Source organism: Podarcis pityusensis (genome assembly GCF_964106645.2).
Source record: "Podarcis pityusensis genome assembly, chromosome: 17".
Classification (NCBI taxonomy): domain Eukaryota; kingdom Metazoa; phylum Chordata; class Lepidosauria; order Squamata; family Lacertidae; genus Podarcis; species Podarcis pityusensis.
Genome location: NC_138042.1, coordinates 7,043,354 through 7,061,189, shown reverse-complemented (window position 1 = coordinate 7,061,189; position 17,836 = coordinate 7,043,354). Strand labels below are relative to the sequence as shown.

The following is a 17,836-nucleotide window of genomic DNA, read 5'->3' as shown; positions in this document are numbered from 1 at the left end:
CAGGTCTTGAGTTGCAGCTCAGCAGATTTAAGTCACAAATGTAGGCGTGAGCTAACCGAGGGAGCTTGTTTGAATCAGTTGAATCTGCATTCCAAGTAGAACTGTAGATGTGGCATTGGAACAAATGGGGTGTCCCCTTCCCAAATGCAAAGTACAAGTACAGGGCTCCCAGTTCAGTTTGGAACTGCAGCTGGGGAAGAGAAATAAAGGGATTAAATCTCCCATAACCTCCATATTAGGGTCCTCATCTGGATTGGGTCCTCCCACCCACTGCTGCAACTGCAGTTTCCCTGCTAGCTTTGGTCTGTGGAGAACAAGAAGTGCCTTCCTGCACAGTCCACGTGGGAACTAAGGAACAAGGTGGAGCCAAGGAGAATAGATCCTGCAGTCCAGATGGGAATCCTCTGAGGACTGCACCCAGCCTACGGATTGCTATTCCGTCTTCCCCACTCTATACACACACACCATAGATCAGGCTTCCTCAACCTTGGCCCTCCAGATGTTTTTGGCCTACAACTCCCATGATCCTTAGCTAGCAGGATCAGTGGTCAGGGATGATGGGAATTGTAGTCTCAAAACATCTGGAGGGCTGAAGTTGAAGAAGCCTGCCATAGATAATGTGAGGACCATCTTCTCTCACGTGTTCCTGTCCATGCAACACAAATCTACATCCAAGGTCCCACTCTGGGTGGCTGTAGGAACGGCATTTTCCTTCTGTTACGGTCTGCCCTCTACAGGGGAGCCCCCACCAGGCCCATCATTGTGCGTATTCTAACACCGCAGCTTCTCAGGCCGTTGAGGATGGGTAGTATTTTTTTTACTGTGATGCCGGGCAGGTCCCTTTTATATTGTGTAAATTCCTGTTGCATTATTGCTGTAGGATGCAAGCAAAAGCAGAACTTCATATCATCCCAAAGGCTTGTGGTCCTAAAGCATATAAGGCTTTAAAGGCCAAAACTACCACCTTAACTTGTGCCTGGGAACAGCTACCTTTGTTCAACAAAGTACCATAGATACAAACACATCCTCAGCTACCCACTGCAAGACACAAGCAAAGGTTTTAAAAAATAAAATAAATACATCCTTTCTTCTCCTCGTTGAATTGTGGTAAGATTTCAGGGACCAAGGCAGAGGCAAATGTGAACTGTGGTGTATAAGAGGCTGACTCTATTTAAGGTGCTGTGACACAGGTGGTGCTGTGGTCTAAACCACAGAGCCTAGGGCTTGCAGATCAGAAGGTTGGCGGTTTGAATCCCCGCGACAGGGTGAGCTCCTGTTGCTTGGTCTCTGTTCCTGCCAACCTAGCAGTTCGAAAGCACGCCCCAAAAAGTGCAAGTAGATAAATAGGTACTGCTCTGGTGGGAAGGTAAATGGAGTTTCCGTGTGCTGCTCTGGTTCGCCAGAAGCGGCTTAGTCATGCTGGCCACATGACCCGGAAGCTGTACTCCGGCTCCCTCGGCCAGTAAAGTGAGATGAGCATCCCTTTACCTTTTTACTGTTCACCTTGGAGAGGAGTTGGTTAAGGGATCCTTTGCCTGAGCCTCTTGGTACACACAGGGGTGAGCCAGTGGCTGGAGGCAACATTACTGGCGCTTCAACCCCAACTTAGTTCAAACTACGACTCCTATTTAAGAAACTGCTGAATGGGGTCATATAGTAAAATCAAACAAATTGCTGTGACTTCTTAAGAGACTAACTGGTTTATTACGGCACAAGCTGTCATGTGGGCAGTGCATGAAGTGGACAAGTCAGAGGTGGTAGTTAGGGAGAGGGAGGCAAGTTAATAAAAGTCCAGGTTACATCCGTTTCAGCCGTCCCCAACCTGCTAACAACTTGATGGGTGCTGCTGTCCTTTATTGTAGCAGCAGTAACTGAAGATCAGTAGTAGCTGCCTATTTAAACCTTTGCCCCTGAAGAGCATGATTTGCGTTGGCAGATCTTCAGGGCTGGTTTCAGATTTTGCAAGCAGCAAAGAGTATGTGGGAAAGCTTGTGTCATAAGTCCAAGAAAAGAAAACTGTTGGCGCTGGGAGCAGGCCAGCCCACTCAAGAGGAACGAGAGGAAAGGCTGAAGATCCAAGCATGTTGGGTCTGAAGGTGGTGGTACAGGAAGAGTCAGGCATCCAAAGGGGTGTTCAGTGTTGACTGAGAGGGAAGTTCAAGTGACAGCCCACCAGGCTTCCTTGCATCTCAATAAATGCTCTCTCCAGTGCTTTCTGGTTGAACTTAGTACCTCAGTCTCTCAGCAAACACTCCCATCATGCAGGAATTGCTGCCTATTCCACTGAGACAAAAAATATAAAGAGTTCATCTGAGGTACTGTAATTACCGTACTTCAGAGGAAGTTGCCAGAGCAGCTACTTTTACAGCAGTCCAAAGGAAATAAAGAGGAAATGCCCTTCAAAGCCAATGCAAAGTCCCACAGCTCTCTAATTAAGGAAATGATCGGACTGCAGAGGCAGGAGCAGACAAAAAGGTAAGACTGGGATCTTCTAGTAGATCTCAAGGTGGTTTGCAGTAGACCAGCAGTATTATTGTTTAACAAGTTAACAATAAAATGATTTTATCTGAGGCAGTTAACATAGTCAGCTTTCCTCAAGGCTTATTGGTGTTTTTTGATTATTTATGTGTATGATTTATATACCGGACATTAAAAAACTAAGTTTATAATGTGTTTTTCTTTATGTCACTGGGTAAAGAACTATGCATATTGATGGTGCTACTGCGTATGACAACAATTAGGAGAAAATATAAATCCTGTCAATGGTTAGCAGGGAACACCTACTGCAGAATATGAACAAAATTTTGAAAGGAGACTTGACTATCAGTTTATTTCAATATTAAAATACACCAAAAGATACTGAGTGCAATAGCTCCTTCTTCCACAAGCAGATCTGCTGCAGGAAGTAAGAAAAACTTCAGTCACATGAAGATCGAACACTTATAATACAAAGGCTTTTGCATTTTCCTCCCTCTTCAAAGCAGAGGAAAATGCATTAGCAAAGCTCCAACTTCTTTTCTTGCAATTATGTGTCTATGCATTTTGCATTTGAGGCTGAATAGCTGTAAGGCAGCTTTTCATTCAGTCTGTACTGACGGTTGCATTCTTCTGCTGTGATTATCAAGTTCTTTTTGCCTTTCACACTTGCAGGACCTTTTTTAAAATACATACTTTGTCCCCAAAAAAATCTAGGAAATGGGAAGTGAACCTTGAGTGGAGTTACTGAGACTTAAATACATGTCTCTTTTCTCATGAGAAATAACTTTTATTGAGTGTGTATAGTTCTGGACTTGTGCACTACCAGAATGCAGCCCTTGAGGGGTTTTGACTGGGTTAATGCCTCAGCCCCAAACAGGTTCCTCACCTTGGTTTAAATCCATTGCTTCTCCTATTCCTTCCTTAAGTTGGACACTTGGTCTTGAAGAACATCCTGAAAGGCACTCATGGTCCTCAGAGAAGGTGTAGGGAACCTATGGCCCTTCCGACGCTGCTGAACTATACCTCCCAGCAGCCTCAGCTAACATGACAAGTAGCTATGGATACTGGGAGGTGTAGTTCAGCAACGTGGGGAGGGGCCAAATGTTCCCCACACCTACCTTAGAGCAGTCTTTGCCTTCCAGATTCTTCCAACATTCAGGCTCATGTCTAGGTGTTGGGAAGTTCTGCCACTGTGTTACTTCCAGGGCAATTCAGGCTTCCTCTGTTCCAGTAAGTCCCAGCTCTAAGGGAAGAATGCTTGGTAGAGAGAGGCAAAAACTGCACCATGTGTACACCCTGAGTCCTACTAAAAGGTGTCCGGGCCAGGGTGTGTGTGAAGAAGTTAGAGGAGAAAAGAGGCGGAAATACTTTATAATCACAAACACTTGTGGACCTTAGAAACCCAGCATAGGCTTTGATTTTTAGACATTAGGCAGAGTGAATTTGGCGATGGGACTACCTCATTAGCACAGCACAGCAGCGAAAATACAAGCTGGCCCTGCCTCCTCCTGAGGGAATGGGCAATGCCAAAGGATCTAGAATGCCCCTGCATACTCTACCAGAAAACCACTTTTTAATCCTGGCCTCTCACAAGGCAATACGTCACAATGCCCCAGAAAACCACGGGGTCTCAAAGGATAAGTATAAAAGTTCAGTAAATCAATATACATACATACATATATATAATTTGACTTTAATTTACATGTCTCAAACAGGATAGAAGGCAAAGGCTTTTCTACCCTGATAAGGCAACCGTGAACTATGATAAACCGCAAGAGAATCAATCAAGGGAGAAGAAAATTCTACACAGGTTTGTAAAAGCTGTACTTTGTCCCCTTCCCTCCCTCCCCTCCCTCCCCCGCCCACACACTGAGCTCTGTTTAGAGTCCATCTTTACCACTTTTTCTTGTGTTCATCCATGGAAACCCCCCCAGGTCCCAACGCCACAACAAGCAGCAGACCACCTATGACAGACATGGTCTGGAAAAAGTCATATTTGAGGAAATCGTGGAGAGGCCTGTAAGTGGGGACGCTCCAGAAGGCATTCTGGATCAGGTTGATGATGAAAAGCCAGATGACTAGGGTAAGAGCAGCAAGCTTGGTCTTGAAGCCAATGGCTACCAAAATGATAAGCGCCATGCCAAAGATGTCCTGGAAAATCTAGGGAGGAAGACAAAAACCATGCTTCAATTTAATGCATTCTTTGCTTCAATGGCTGGTGTCCCCAACTTGTTATCAACAACAGAGATCAGGCATGCACCCAAGTAAAACAAATGTTGTGACCTCCCCAATACATTATGAAAATGTGTACGTATTTTCTAATTTGACTTAATTTGTTCTAGCTCTGTGATTGCTAAGAACAGGCAAGGTGTTATGTAAGGTGATGCAACAGCACTCTCTGAACATTTGCTGGCCTATTCAGCCCAGTGGTGTTTGAAAAAGACCCCAGAGTAGGAGAGAAGTCAAATCTAGAAGATTCTCCATCCCCGGGTAAGTGACAAGGCTGCAGCAAAAGCCAAACTGAGTAGTTTCCTTTATTAATCAGAATAATGTCTTAAAGGGCCTAGTCTATTTACTATCTAGTGGTGAGGTAGCACACAATTGCCCAACTGAGTTTGTGCTTATTTCCATAGAATACCAGCCAATTTTGCAGACGGAGAAAACCCAACCAAGTCTTGTAATAGTGGATGCCACTCACAGTGAAGGCGCCAAGTTCGAAGTGCAGGAGTGTCATGAACATGAGAACCAGGAGCAAGCGCCCACCAAGCTGCATGTACTGCCGTGGTGAGATATCGTCCATGGTAGGGACTCCAGCAAACATGGACTTCCCCTCAGAACGAGATTCTGCAAGTAGCAGGAGCAGCCCACCTCCGAGAGCCAAATTCCTATGAGGGAGAAAAAACATAAGGGGTTCAGACAATTTGGAACTGGGGTCTGCAATGGAGGTATCAAATGGCATATTCTGTAACACAGTAGCACTCATCACCTGGACCTTCTCATGATTCTGCTGCTTCCCTAACCCCACAATTTTTGCCTTCCTAACTGCTGGGATGCACCTGGTGCTCTTTTTCCACACCTCTAAATGACACCTATGGCAACTCTGGCCTGCTTGACTTAATTACTACCACTTAAAACCCCCTTCTGAGAGTCAGCAAACCTAGTTTACTTTACTTGATACAGGTATTTTTCTTTAACCTAGATTACAATATCTTTCTGGTAGATGGCTGCCCATTCACTCAGTGTTCTAAGATAACCCTGGCCAGATAACCCAAGGAGGTGAGGATTGGATATTCTTCCTGCAACCACTCCTGTGATTTAGCATAGACAATGAGAAAGCTCTCCATACTGGGCTCCTCCTCCAGTTTAATTTTTAAAGCCTTGCCTCTTAACTCTTGCCAGGACGTGGGTCCTGCCTTGCCTTCGGCTTTTATGGTTGGAAAGAGGCTGCTGGGTTCTTTATGGGGAGAGGGATCCTGCTTCTTCTGTGTTTTATTTGTTTGGGGTTACACGTTTTGCCTTTGGGGGGAGCATTCTGAGCTTTACTAAGTTTTCTTTTTTGAGATGGTTATTTTTGGTGTCTGTAAGTTTTATATTTCTAGATGTGCCACCTGGCTTATAACATTGAGAAGCCCCACTCTAGGACTTGTAAAATATTGAATAGTCCACAGCCCAAAGGGCTGAGTCATCCTTTCCCCAAGGCTGGCAGTTTTCCTCTATCGTAAGACTCTAATTTTCCCCAAGAGATTAGAGAGCCTGTTGTTTTGTCTCCCGACATGTGCTTGGAGACAGTAAGCAAAGACTCAGTGTCTGCCCCCCTAGGTCATGAATATAATTGGAAATGGACCTTTCATTCCAAGAACCCCTGAAAATAGGGCAAGTGTGAACCCTATCCTCATAGGGGTACAGAAATGTTTATAAAGATATTTTATTTTAGATTTTGGATTCTCAGAACCCCATTTCCTAAGAAGAAGTGTATTTACTATCTACTGAACTAATCTGCGTCGAGTTGAAGCTTTTGTGAGCCTAAACAGTTATGTTTTGTTTTTATAAATTACTGTTTTGGCTTTATCAGAGAAGCTGGGGCACCTCCAAATGCCTAGAAAATAAGAATTGTGTGTATTAATTATTATAAATAAGTTACTATTTGGACTAGTGGAAGCAACTATCTGAGAGTGCGAAACAGAGGTTTATAAAAAAAACCCTGCTTGGCTTTTGGCACAATCAAGACAGCATCTTTATGCAATAAGGAACAAGGACCTCCCTTTGGATTATTTTTTTTATGAAGAGAAACCTCTTCCAGCCTGCCAAGCACTTAAGGAGGGGCAGCTAGAGGAGGCCACTTGCAGACCCTGTATGCTTTTTGTCTTTATACAAGAATTACTATGGTCACTTTTTCAATCTACAGGGACTGGTGACAACACTGTGAGAGTTCTGAGTGAAAGGAGCTTGAGTCAGAGCACAGTTGTATGCTCATGAAAGAGATTGCCTATAATGCGGGTGGTCACCATGACATTATCAAGTTGCACTATGTTGCTGAGCATAGCATCACTGGCCGGTAATCTTAGAGGTGGGATTATGTGCAATACAGCTTCCTTTCCCCCTTTATAAGCAACTTGTTTCCACCATCAAACTAGCAACCAGCCGCCTCTTAGGCACACGAGTCAACCCTCTCTAACTTATATAAGCGTACATGAAGGTATTTGGGTGTGAGAGAATGAGAGAAACATTTCCCATACAAAAGATGAAGAACATCAAAATACCCCATCATGAATCCTCTGTGGAGTTACAACACAACATGCCTTCTGGTTTTAACTCACCTCATCAAGAACTTGAGGTCCCATAAAATACTGTAGGCAATTGTCTGAAAAACAAGAAAGCAGTAGGTAGTGATGAGGACACCATCATTAGTTTAGCTCAAGGGCTCTACATAATCTCCAGATTTCCTAGGATAGGAATGATTTCCTTGGCAGCAGCCATGAACAGTTGTTGAGAGTTCCTAGAAAACAGCTTTGGGGGTAGGAGCTGCCTTTCATTGGGAGCTGGTGTGTGAGACTAATGTACACTTAGTTTTCAGGAAGATTCTCAAGAGTGTGCAAATAGGCATTAAAATGAGGAATGCAATTTAATGTAAGCAAGTGAAAAATGATGCACGTTGGGGCAAACAAAATAATTCTAAATTTCACATATTGGGGAAATCCAATGAAACTGAATGTTGGAAGATTTAGGACAGACAAAAGAAGTTGTTTCTTCACACAGTGCAGTTAAACTAAATCCCCCCACCCAAGGTAGGGATGGCCATCAATTTGGAGTGCTTTAAAAGAGGATTGGACAAATTCATGGAGTATAAGGCTATCACTGGCGACTAGCCACAATGTCCATGTTCTGCCTCCACTGTCAGTCCGTGTGCCTCTGAATACTGGATGCTGGGAATCACAGGTGGGCAGAGTGCTGCTATGCTCAGGTTCTGCTTCTGCACTGTGAGAACAAGATGCTGGACCAGATGGACCCTTGCCCTGATCCAGCAGGGCTCTTCTTACTTTCTTAGCGTAGTACAATAAATTATCACTAATGTACAATGAGAGTGGTAGCTGAGTGTTTGTCTGCTGAAACAACGAAGAGTCTTCAGCCACCTTAAAGACTGGGATTTATTGGCGCAGAAGCTTTTGTGGCCTATTGCTCATTTTATCAGAAGTATGAAGAGTCCTGCACCAGATGTGTACACACACAGGTACAGAGATAAGAGGTTTGCAAACACTGAGGCCAGGGAATAATTGAATGCAAGAAATAGCAGAAGACATTTCCCTGTTCCAGGCATAGCTCAAATGTGTACAAGCTAAGAAGAGAGTAGTCCATTCACAATGACAATTAATACTATCTTTCTAGTCTATGGTTGCTGTTGTGACTAGATCAGTCTCTTCTTATCTTGTAAACTAGGGGAGACTAACCTGTGACTCTTCAAATGTTGCTGGACAACAACCCCTATCACCCAGACTACTGGAAAAGTTGGCTGTGGCTAATGGGAGTTTGAAGTCCATCAACATTTGAAGTGCTGCAGGTCAGCTACCCCTATTCTATGCAACTGAACTTTGCAAAGAAATACTGGACAATTACTGCTGTCCTTTTGTTTATATTTATTTTTTTCTTTTTGCATATTATATCAAGTAGGATAACACTTTAGGCATCTAATGAAGTAGACTATACTCCAGGAAAGTATGTATCACAATCAATCTCCTAGACTTGGCACACCTACTTTGCTGAAAACAACCAGAAAGTAGAATAATACTTTTGAACAACTTGCTCACGAGCTCAAGACTTGCCAAATGCTGCACTGGACTCATGGAATTCTGTATTTTGCCTTAAAGATGAAAAAAAAGTTTTGCAAAGAGAAGCCATCGAGGAAGAATATTGGGTCAAAACATGTTTGATAATTTAAGACTAAAAATATAGTTAATAAGCATCGTTTTTATAGTTAATGAACATTGTTTTATTGAAGCTTATTGGCAATAAGCATTGAACTGCTACCATTCGAAGTCTTTTACAATTGATATTCGGCAATAAATACAGAACTTCATATACCGTATTTTTCGCTCTATAACACGCACATAGTTTTTAGAGGAGGAAAATCCGTAGGCATGCCACCTGTAGGCATTCCCTCCGTAACACGCACAGACATTTCCCCTTACTTTTTAGGAGGAAAAAAGTGAGTGTTATGGTGCAAAAAATATGGTCATTTCAGTATACCTTAACCTTAACATTTTATTCCTATATGGCTCCATCACTACTTCTGTTTTGGAGGGCAGATACAACTTTTCTGTTTAATCAAACCTCCTGCTTATTTAGACTGCTGTGAATTTTACTGCTTTCTTTTCTGTTTATATTTTATAGTGTTTGTTGTTTGTTGATCTGAAATTTAGGAAGGAACAGAAGCATGTAAATAACTGTAAAGAAATGAAAACATGATCCTCCTACCCTAAAGCAGCTTGACTGGATCCAAGCATATCTTTTCACTCTGGGATCTAGATCTTGTTCCTTACACTTTCAACTCACCTGCATGAAAACGATTCCAAACAGGCCAAAGCATGCGTAAGGGACAAACTTTCTGGCGAGAACAAGCACACACCCAGCTAAAAGAACAAGAGAGAAGGTGCTTCAGGGACAACAGAAGAATTGCAACAAGGAAACAAAATACAGAAAGTGTTTTCCACATGCCCATTTCCTACACTTGTCCTGAAGCAGCTTTAAATGAAGAATGGGGGAACCCGGATTGTGCAATACGCTTCCCTCTTTGGTCCGTCTGGTGCCAATGTCAGTCTCATTCTGGTTTCAGGTTAAGACCTGGTAATTTTCTCAGGCGTTTATAAACTGTTAATTTTCCAAGTTACTATTATAGTGGTTGGCTGCTCTGTGTTTTAAGATTACAGTTATTTACTGTTCACGTAAGTAAAGAAGCCATGAACCACCTTATTCTGCATGAGCATGCCCAAATATTAAGATCTTCTTTGGAGGACAATTCCTGAATTCCTGTCTTCTGAAGTGAGGCAGATGGAGAATGCTACTCTGCTGTGGTGCCTGGGTTGGAATACTTTCCACAAGGATGCGTCTCTGGCACTGGGTGGATCTTTATATTTGCCCAGCCTTTTTAGTTTAAACTGTTAGGTTTTTTTTTTTTTTTATTCTGGAGCTGTAAACATTTGAGGTTACTATACAATCTTAGTGCGTTTAGTTTCAAAGATCAGGGCTTTCACAAATTTTATGAAAACTAATGCTGTTTGATGTAAACATGAAACCTAGTCCCTAGTCTGCATTCTAAATTTGGCCCTCAAGACAAATCACTCACTGAAAGTTCTACAAAGAATGCAAACATGTACTTGTGTCCCACCTTTGGCAGCAAGACCTATGGAGGATACCAGATCTGTGCCAGTCATTCTCCACCCAGTCACCAAAGGAAGAAGCCCTTACCTAGCTGCCCACACATGTTGATTAATACAAAAAGTGTGGCTAAGAGTGCACCGCTTCCCCATGACATGTTGATGTAGTCTCGTTGCTCATTCCACTGGAACCACATCCTGATGCCATCCTCCAAGAAGGTGCTAATCAGGCAGAGGTGAGCCAGATGAGGTAGGTAGTGCTTTGTCACACGCAAGAACTGGAGTGAAAGAAATGCAACATGAGAGACAGGACAGTGCCCCTAAATGGCTGCAGAAATGAAGGTCAGCCTTGCCTAGACTTAATACCAACTTTGTCCAAATGATCTCTGGGTTCTTCTGCTCCACAAGGTGGCAAATATATACTACATATGTTCAACATCTGGAAGGCCAATTTATACATGCAAAAACAAGCTACTGATGTTATAACTTGGTGTACTGGTCAAGTGTAGGTCACTCCAAACACTTTCGATTTCAGATCTGCTCCTGAATGAAACATGTAGACAAGTGAAACTAATCTCTTACAGAGTCTGAGTCTGGTACTACTTATCATTTCCCCTCATATCAGGAGACAAAACAACAATATAGATTCTGCTGCTCACGGTAAATCCAAATGCTAAATCTATCTGTTTGAAGACGTAGTGGCTCCTGACTTATTTTCTCTGCTCCCCAGCTCCCCTCTACACACAAAATTCCTCTCAAGCAGCAGTTTGTAAACTTTTTCTTTTTTGCAAAGATAATTTAAAATGACTAGTGGCCTTGATGGACTACTTAATAAACTTTCCCCCCTTCATCACCAGCAACAGCAAAACCAGTTCCTGTTGATGTTGGCATCCATCTGTCTTAAGTGACAAAGGAGTGTCTCATATATAATGAAAATCATGGGACCTAGGCCAGGGCCTTGTTAACCTGTTCAGCCTCGAATCAAAATAGCCTTTGGCTATGTTATTGGGGGACAGGGGAGGAAATCTAATGCAGGGCAAATGCAGACGAAATTAATTCGTTCTGCGAGGTTTTTCGTCTTGCGAAGCACGGTTTCCTGGGTATTAACGGTTTTAAGAAAAAGGAAACAAACTTGCAAGACGTTTTCATCTTGTGAAGCAAGCCCATAGGGAAATTCGTCTTGCGAAGCAACTCAAAAAACGAAAAACTCTTTCGTCTTGCGAGGCATTCATCTTGCGAGGTATCACTGTATTCCCATGTCATGGGAGGCTCATTTGACCATAATAAAACTAGGTGGTAAATTTGAAACTAATATTTATCTCCTCCTAACTTCCCTCATAGGGTTGTTGTGAGGGTAAATAATAAATGTAAACTGAGAAGCACCATGGAGATTGTGAACAACGACTACAGCAACAAGCTGGTAGCATAACTGTTGTCTGCAGGGTACCATGACCCTCATAATTTCCTCCAAAGAGTAGCAGAACCCTGCAGAAAAGATTTTGAGGTGCCCCAAGAGGAGAGGAAAGGGAAGATTTGCTGTGTGAACTGAACTTTGCATCCACAACACTGATTACACCCGGTGTCATTCAAAATTGTGAGCCCTAAAGGGATATAATAATAATAATATTGATCCATGCAAATTTACAGTGGAAGCAATAGTGGATGCAGAAAAAAGTGTATCCAAGCCCAATTCCTACTTTTTTATTTCAGTGGTAAAGCAGCAGCTCCCTTCACTGTCCACAAATGATCCTTACATGGTAGAGGGCTGGGATCAGAGAACACGCTTCACATGATTCTATTCTACAAATCCAATCTACTACCACCCTTGGATCTTTTGTGTGAGGAAAAGAACTGCCCCTTCAACAGTTGATGAGCCCCAGACAGTACAGCACATTCCATGGCAGCATGAGGTTAGCATACAAGCACAACACTGGCCCCACTATTTTTATGCAAGGATCATTAGTTTTGTTAGAGACCCTCTCCTACCCCCATGGCCCTGCAGACTTCAACAATAAAGGAAGCAATAGTACGCTGCATCATTTAAATTGCAATCTTATGCATACTAATTTAGAATTCAACTACTGAATTCAAATGGCTTTACTCCCAGGTAAGCAAGCACAAGGCTACAGCTGCCAACACTTAATTGTTTTGATGAATTAAAAGACTTTTAATTGATTTCAACATGTACTCTGATTAAAAAGGCAAGTCAGTGGTGAATTTTTTAATTATTTTTCACTCAAGTCCTTAATAAAAACGTTTACAAATTCTGAATAAAAATTTACTTGCAAAAAAATAAAAAAATAAAATAAAAACGGCGCATGGTAGGCACCACTTTAGAAGAGGCATCTCTCACATAAGAAGGAATGCTTCTCCTAAGATGGAACCAGACAGGACACAAATAGACTAATTTATCAACTAAGGTTACTAAGTAACCTTCCCTTCCCATTCTCGAACTTTTGTTTGTTCAAATGAAGAACATATGCAGATTTAACTGATTTAATAAAACACCATATGATTGGTGAATACTTCTTTTAATTAAAAATTATGATTAATTGATGAAGTTTTCTTTTCATTACCAGTTCTAAGTGATATAAAGTTCACAGTCTTAAGAGCAACTTCTGGTGTTGCTTTATGTGGAGAACAAAAAGTGCAAGTCACTTCATATTCCTCAGGCAACATGTAACTTCAGAAAGTTGCCCTCAATGAGGCCCACCCATTCTGCCTTGGTACACGTCACAACATTTAGGCTTACCATTCCAAATACATGCAACTGAGTTTACAAACTGAGTTTAAAAACTCAGTGTTTGTAAACCTCCAGTTCACAAATTATGTTGACGTTTACATGTAGATAAAACTCATGATCAGAATGGGCCGCAAGGCTGCAATCCTATGAATTTGTCCAGGAATATGCTATACTGAACATGGGAACAACTTTCAAAAACAAATACACGGGACACTGATGAACCTGTTTTTCACCAATATAATGTTGTCTGCATTATATACCTAAATCTATCATGCAAAAATTAAATCCACTTATCCAAAATGCCCTGACTGCTAGAAAGATAATCAAGGCACAAAGACAGCCAAGGCAACAAAAATAAAAAACGTTTTGTTCATTTTGGCTGACTAATGGACCATGTGACTGGTTGAATTTGCCAAAAAGGTTAAGAAAAAAAACAGGTATTATGTTATAACCTGTAGATGTACAAGGAAGCTCTTTAATAACATATTTTAAAAATGCACTTGATGGCAAAGAGTTGATAAATCCCATTTAATGTAAGAGTGCACACACATAATCACACCTTTTCATTCCAGATTAACCTGGAAGAATTGTCTTCACTTTGCATAGCTCAATGCACACAATCATTGACACAAATCAGAAACCCATTCTAAAACTACATATGAATTGTTTTACTCTCCAGTACTTATTGTAATTGCAGCTGTGGACAAAGTACAATGGCCAACTTTATGTAGGTATTATTACGCACAATTATTTGATGTATGAAAATAGCCACAACACTTAAGTGTTGTTCCTGGTGGCCAAATCAGTGCTAAAATCACTTCCACCTAGTTGGATTCCACACCAGTAATGTCAATATATAGTACAGTTAAATGTGGAACTTGTGGCTTTTCCGATGTTGTTGGACCACAAGCTTAACATGAGTCAATGTTGTGATACATCAAAAGTAGTATAGTGTCCAGATCAAGGGAAGTAATAGCACTGCTCTATTCTGCCTTGGTTAGACCACAGCTGAAGTGCTGTTTCCGATATCTAAATTTCTCCATGTGTGTTTTGCTACTGGTGCAGGTCCAATTGCAACCACATTGAGATTTCTGGGCACCATTTTGGTAACTGACATCTCCATCAAGCCAGCTGATTCGAACACAGTCCTCCATCATTACATCAAATAAACTAAGTGCAAGGCTGAATACAGATATATTTGACTATGTTGCAGACTTTTCACAGGCCAGGTAAATGGAGCTCATGAACTACAGTTTAAAAACCTTACTCCATTGTTAATACTATTTCCATTTCCACTGTGTGTCTCCTTGCATATTGGGCAAATGAATAAGAGCAAGCTACATATACAGTATTTTTCGCAACATAGGACGCACCGGACAATAGGACGCACTTTGTTTTAGAGGGGGGAGAACAAGAAAAAAAAATTCTCCCCCTCTCTGCCCAGCGCCCCTTCAGCGAAGTGGCAGGAGGCGCTGTGCAGAGAGGGGGAGAACTTTCCCCTTCTTGTTTTCCCGCTCTAAAACAAGGTGCCGTTTAAGGTGCGTTCAGGCGGCTACCTTGGAAGCCTGGAGAGCGAGAGGGGTCGGTGTGCACTGACCCCTCTCACTCTCCAGGCTTCAGGTTCCTTTCGACCTGCTCTTTGGGGCTGGCGGGGGGAAGCCCACCACCAGCCCCAAAGAGCAGTTCAGGGAGCAGCGGATAGGCTCCTGCCATAGCCGTGCGTCACCTCTCCAGCCGGGAGAGGGTCGCGGGGCTATGGCTTCTTTAGCCCCGCACGCGCTCTCCCAGCTGGAGAGGTGACGCACGGCTATGGCAGGAGCCTCAATAGCCGCGTCACCTCTCCAGCCGGGAGAGGGTCGCGGGGGGCTGCTTTAGCCCCGCGCGCGCTCTCCCGGCTGGAGAGGTGACGGGCGGCTATGGCAAGAGCCTCAATAGCCGCCCGTCACCTCTCCAGCCGGGAGAGGGTCGCGGGGGGCTGCTTTAGCCCTGCGCGCACTCTCCCGGCTGGAGAGGTGACGGGCGGCTATGGCAGGAGCCTCAATAGCCGCGCGTCACCTCTCCAGCCAGGAGAGGGTCGCGGGGTGCTTCTTTAGCCCCGCGCGCGCTCTCCCGGCTGGAGAGGTGACGCGGGGCTGTAGAGGCTCCTGCCATAGCCGCGCGTCACCTCTCCAGCCGGGAGAGGGTCGCGGGGCTATGGCGTCTTCGCTCCATAGGACGCACACACATTTTCCCTTCATTTTTGAAGGGAAAAAAGTGCGTCCTATGGAGCGAAAAATACGGTAGTTGAGATAATAGAATTATAGAATTGTGGCATTGGAAGGGATCTGAGAGTTATCTTGTACAACCCCTGGGCAAACATACATTCCACTGTGGTGACCCTAACCTAGGTTTAAGGTGCCATTTGGCTCCTAGCTTATATTAAGTTTCTAACACTGACTGTGTCCAGTTCTGGGCACAATTTAAGAAGGAGGATGACAAGCTGGAACGTGTGCAGAGAAGGGCAACCAAGATGATATGGAATCCAAGCCTGATTAGGAATGTTTAAGGGAATTGGGTATGTTTAGCCTGGTAAAGAGGAGATTCAGAGGAGGTTTTCAGCCATCTTCAAATACCTAAATGGCTGTCACACAGAGGATAGTGCTCCAGAAGCTAGGACCTGGACCAATTGCTTCAACTTACAAGAAAGGAGATTCTGACTAAACATCAGGAAGAACTTTGTGATAGTAAGACCTGTTTCAACAGTGGAATGGACTCCCTAGGGAGGTGGTGGACTCTCCGTCCTGGGAGGTTTTTAAGCAGAGGTTGGGTAGCCATCTGTCTGGTTAGATTTAGCTGCGATTCCTGCATTGCAGGGAGTTGGACTAAATGACCCTTGGGGTCCCTTCCAGCTCTACAATTCTGTGATGCTATGAACTCCTACCACCCCTCAGCACGCTGGCTGTGACCAAAAGTGGTTGGAATTCAACAACATCTGGGAGGATTAGATTCCACATCCGTGATAAATAAAAGCCATGTCACACAGGGCTGGTGCAGCATGAAGCCAACTTTGCACCAGCTCTTGGTACTTCCAGGAGGTTGGGGGAACGATTGACCGTCATGGCCCTTCCCAGCATCGGCCATTTGCTGCTGCCAGCCTCCTCTGGAGTAAGGATATGGGGGCCAGTTGTATGTCACCTAGCCTGAAGAGAGGACCCTTTTTCCTGTTAACTGCATTTTAAGCCAGGTTCCTTGAGGACAGGAAGACCAGTACTGTACCGGAAACTTCACTGTCAGTTAACTCATTTCACTTTGTCTTTAAGCCTCACTTGCGGTTATTTTGCAACACCGGATTTATTCTGTTGTCCTTTCTGAATAACTGTCATGCTCTATATTTGGCAAATTTTTGGAATGTTTGCGCAGCTCTTTGTGGGGGAAAAGTGGCATATAAGTAATCTCAACCAACCAACCAATCAAATCCTTTTAGTTTTCCCACCCAGAGTCAATTCGCCCACCCGCTCCCTCATGCCTTAGGCTCCAGATCATGCCCGGCGGGATACCTGTTGGCACGTCTGAGGCAAGACCGGCAACACGAGCTTCTCACCCCCCCCAGATGCAGGCCCAGATCACCTCACTCGTGCGTGGGCCATGCTAGGGCAGCAAGCTAACTAAGGGGCTGCAGGGCAGGCCCCTAGGCACGCTTTCCAGCCGCTTTCCACCCCTCGGAATTTGCCGTCTGAGGCAGGGCCGGACCAGCGAGGAGAAGCGAAAGCGGCCGTGCCTGAGGAGAAAAGTTCCTCCCGAAAAAGGAGGCAAGCGGCTCACAGGGCTGCCGGCCTCCTTCTCTCAGGAGGACGCCCCTCCCTCGGGCTGAAGCGCCGCCGCTCTGCCCTGGCCTCCGCAGGACCCGGCCTCTGCCCCCCGCGCCCCTCGCCAGCAGAGCGGGCCTTCCACAGAGGACGCTTCTCCTCTTCACCGCCGCCATCTCCCCGCCCGCGAAAGGCAGCGAACGGGAAGGGAATAAAGAAGCGAGGGAAATGGTACCTTCCTCCAGCTCGCCCTCCCCTCCTCTCAGGGAAAGATGGTACGGCCCCCAGCACGCGGCTCATTCGCCCGGCCGCGGAATTCCATCCGAGGAAGGGAGGGGAGGAACTCACCTGATCGGCCAGGTCTTCGGCCGCCCCCATTACATCGCCGCTGGGCGCCATGGTCCGCTGAAGCGAGGCTCGGCCACGCGCGCGCGCCTTCTCTTTCTCCCTCCCCCTCCCCCCCGCACCTTCCTGAGGGGCTCCACGAGTAAGTGGGCGGAGCCTGAGCTCAACCAACCGCAGGCCGAGCCAGCTTCTTTCCCAACCCCTCCTCCGGATCGCCGTGCGGTTTAAGGCCGTGATTGCTACGGTGGCCGACGAGGCGCTTGTTACAATCAGAGCTCCGGCATTACAGCAGTCGACTTTTCCCGCCCTCGCCTCCAGGGTCAAAGGTCGGAGTAACGTCCCTCTGCGTCCACTTGACGCGACTGTCAATTTTAGCTCTCGGCTCTCAGTGGAGGCTCAAGCTGTCTGTCACTCCTACTTTCCCGCCCCCCGTCTCAATGGGTCAGCTCAGCTTCCGCCATGACAGCGTCTCGCCCGCCGCCGGCTGCTTGTTGCCGTGGCAACTTCGCTTAAGCGCCGACTGGCGAGTCAGGCTAATGCATGAGTGCCACGTATATACAAGGCCCGCTTTCCCTTCAGATGAAGTAATAAAATAGCTGCCTTTAAAGCACATGCGA

General features: G+C 44.7%; 1 protein-coding gene across 1 annotated transcript; it reads right to left on the bottom strand.

Annotated features, from left to right (window-relative positions):
* Positions 1–4,155: 4,155 nt before the first annotated feature.
* LOC308466956 (surfeit locus protein 4-like) lies at positions 4,156–17,375 on the bottom strand. Its single transcript, XM_080988335.1, has 6 exons — positions 17,223–17,375; positions 10,438–10,624; positions 9,526–9,602; positions 7,296–7,339; positions 5,177–5,363; positions 4,156–4,638 (listed from the first exon to the last, which is right to left on the bottom strand). Exons 1-6 carry the CDS (start codon positions 17,271–17,273, stop codon positions 4,372–4,374), a joined length of 813 nt encoding a protein of 270 aa, XP_080844461.1. The 5' UTR covers positions 17,274–17,375; the 3' UTR covers positions 4,156–4,371.
* Between the last annotated feature and the right edge of the window lie 461 nt (positions 17,376–17,836).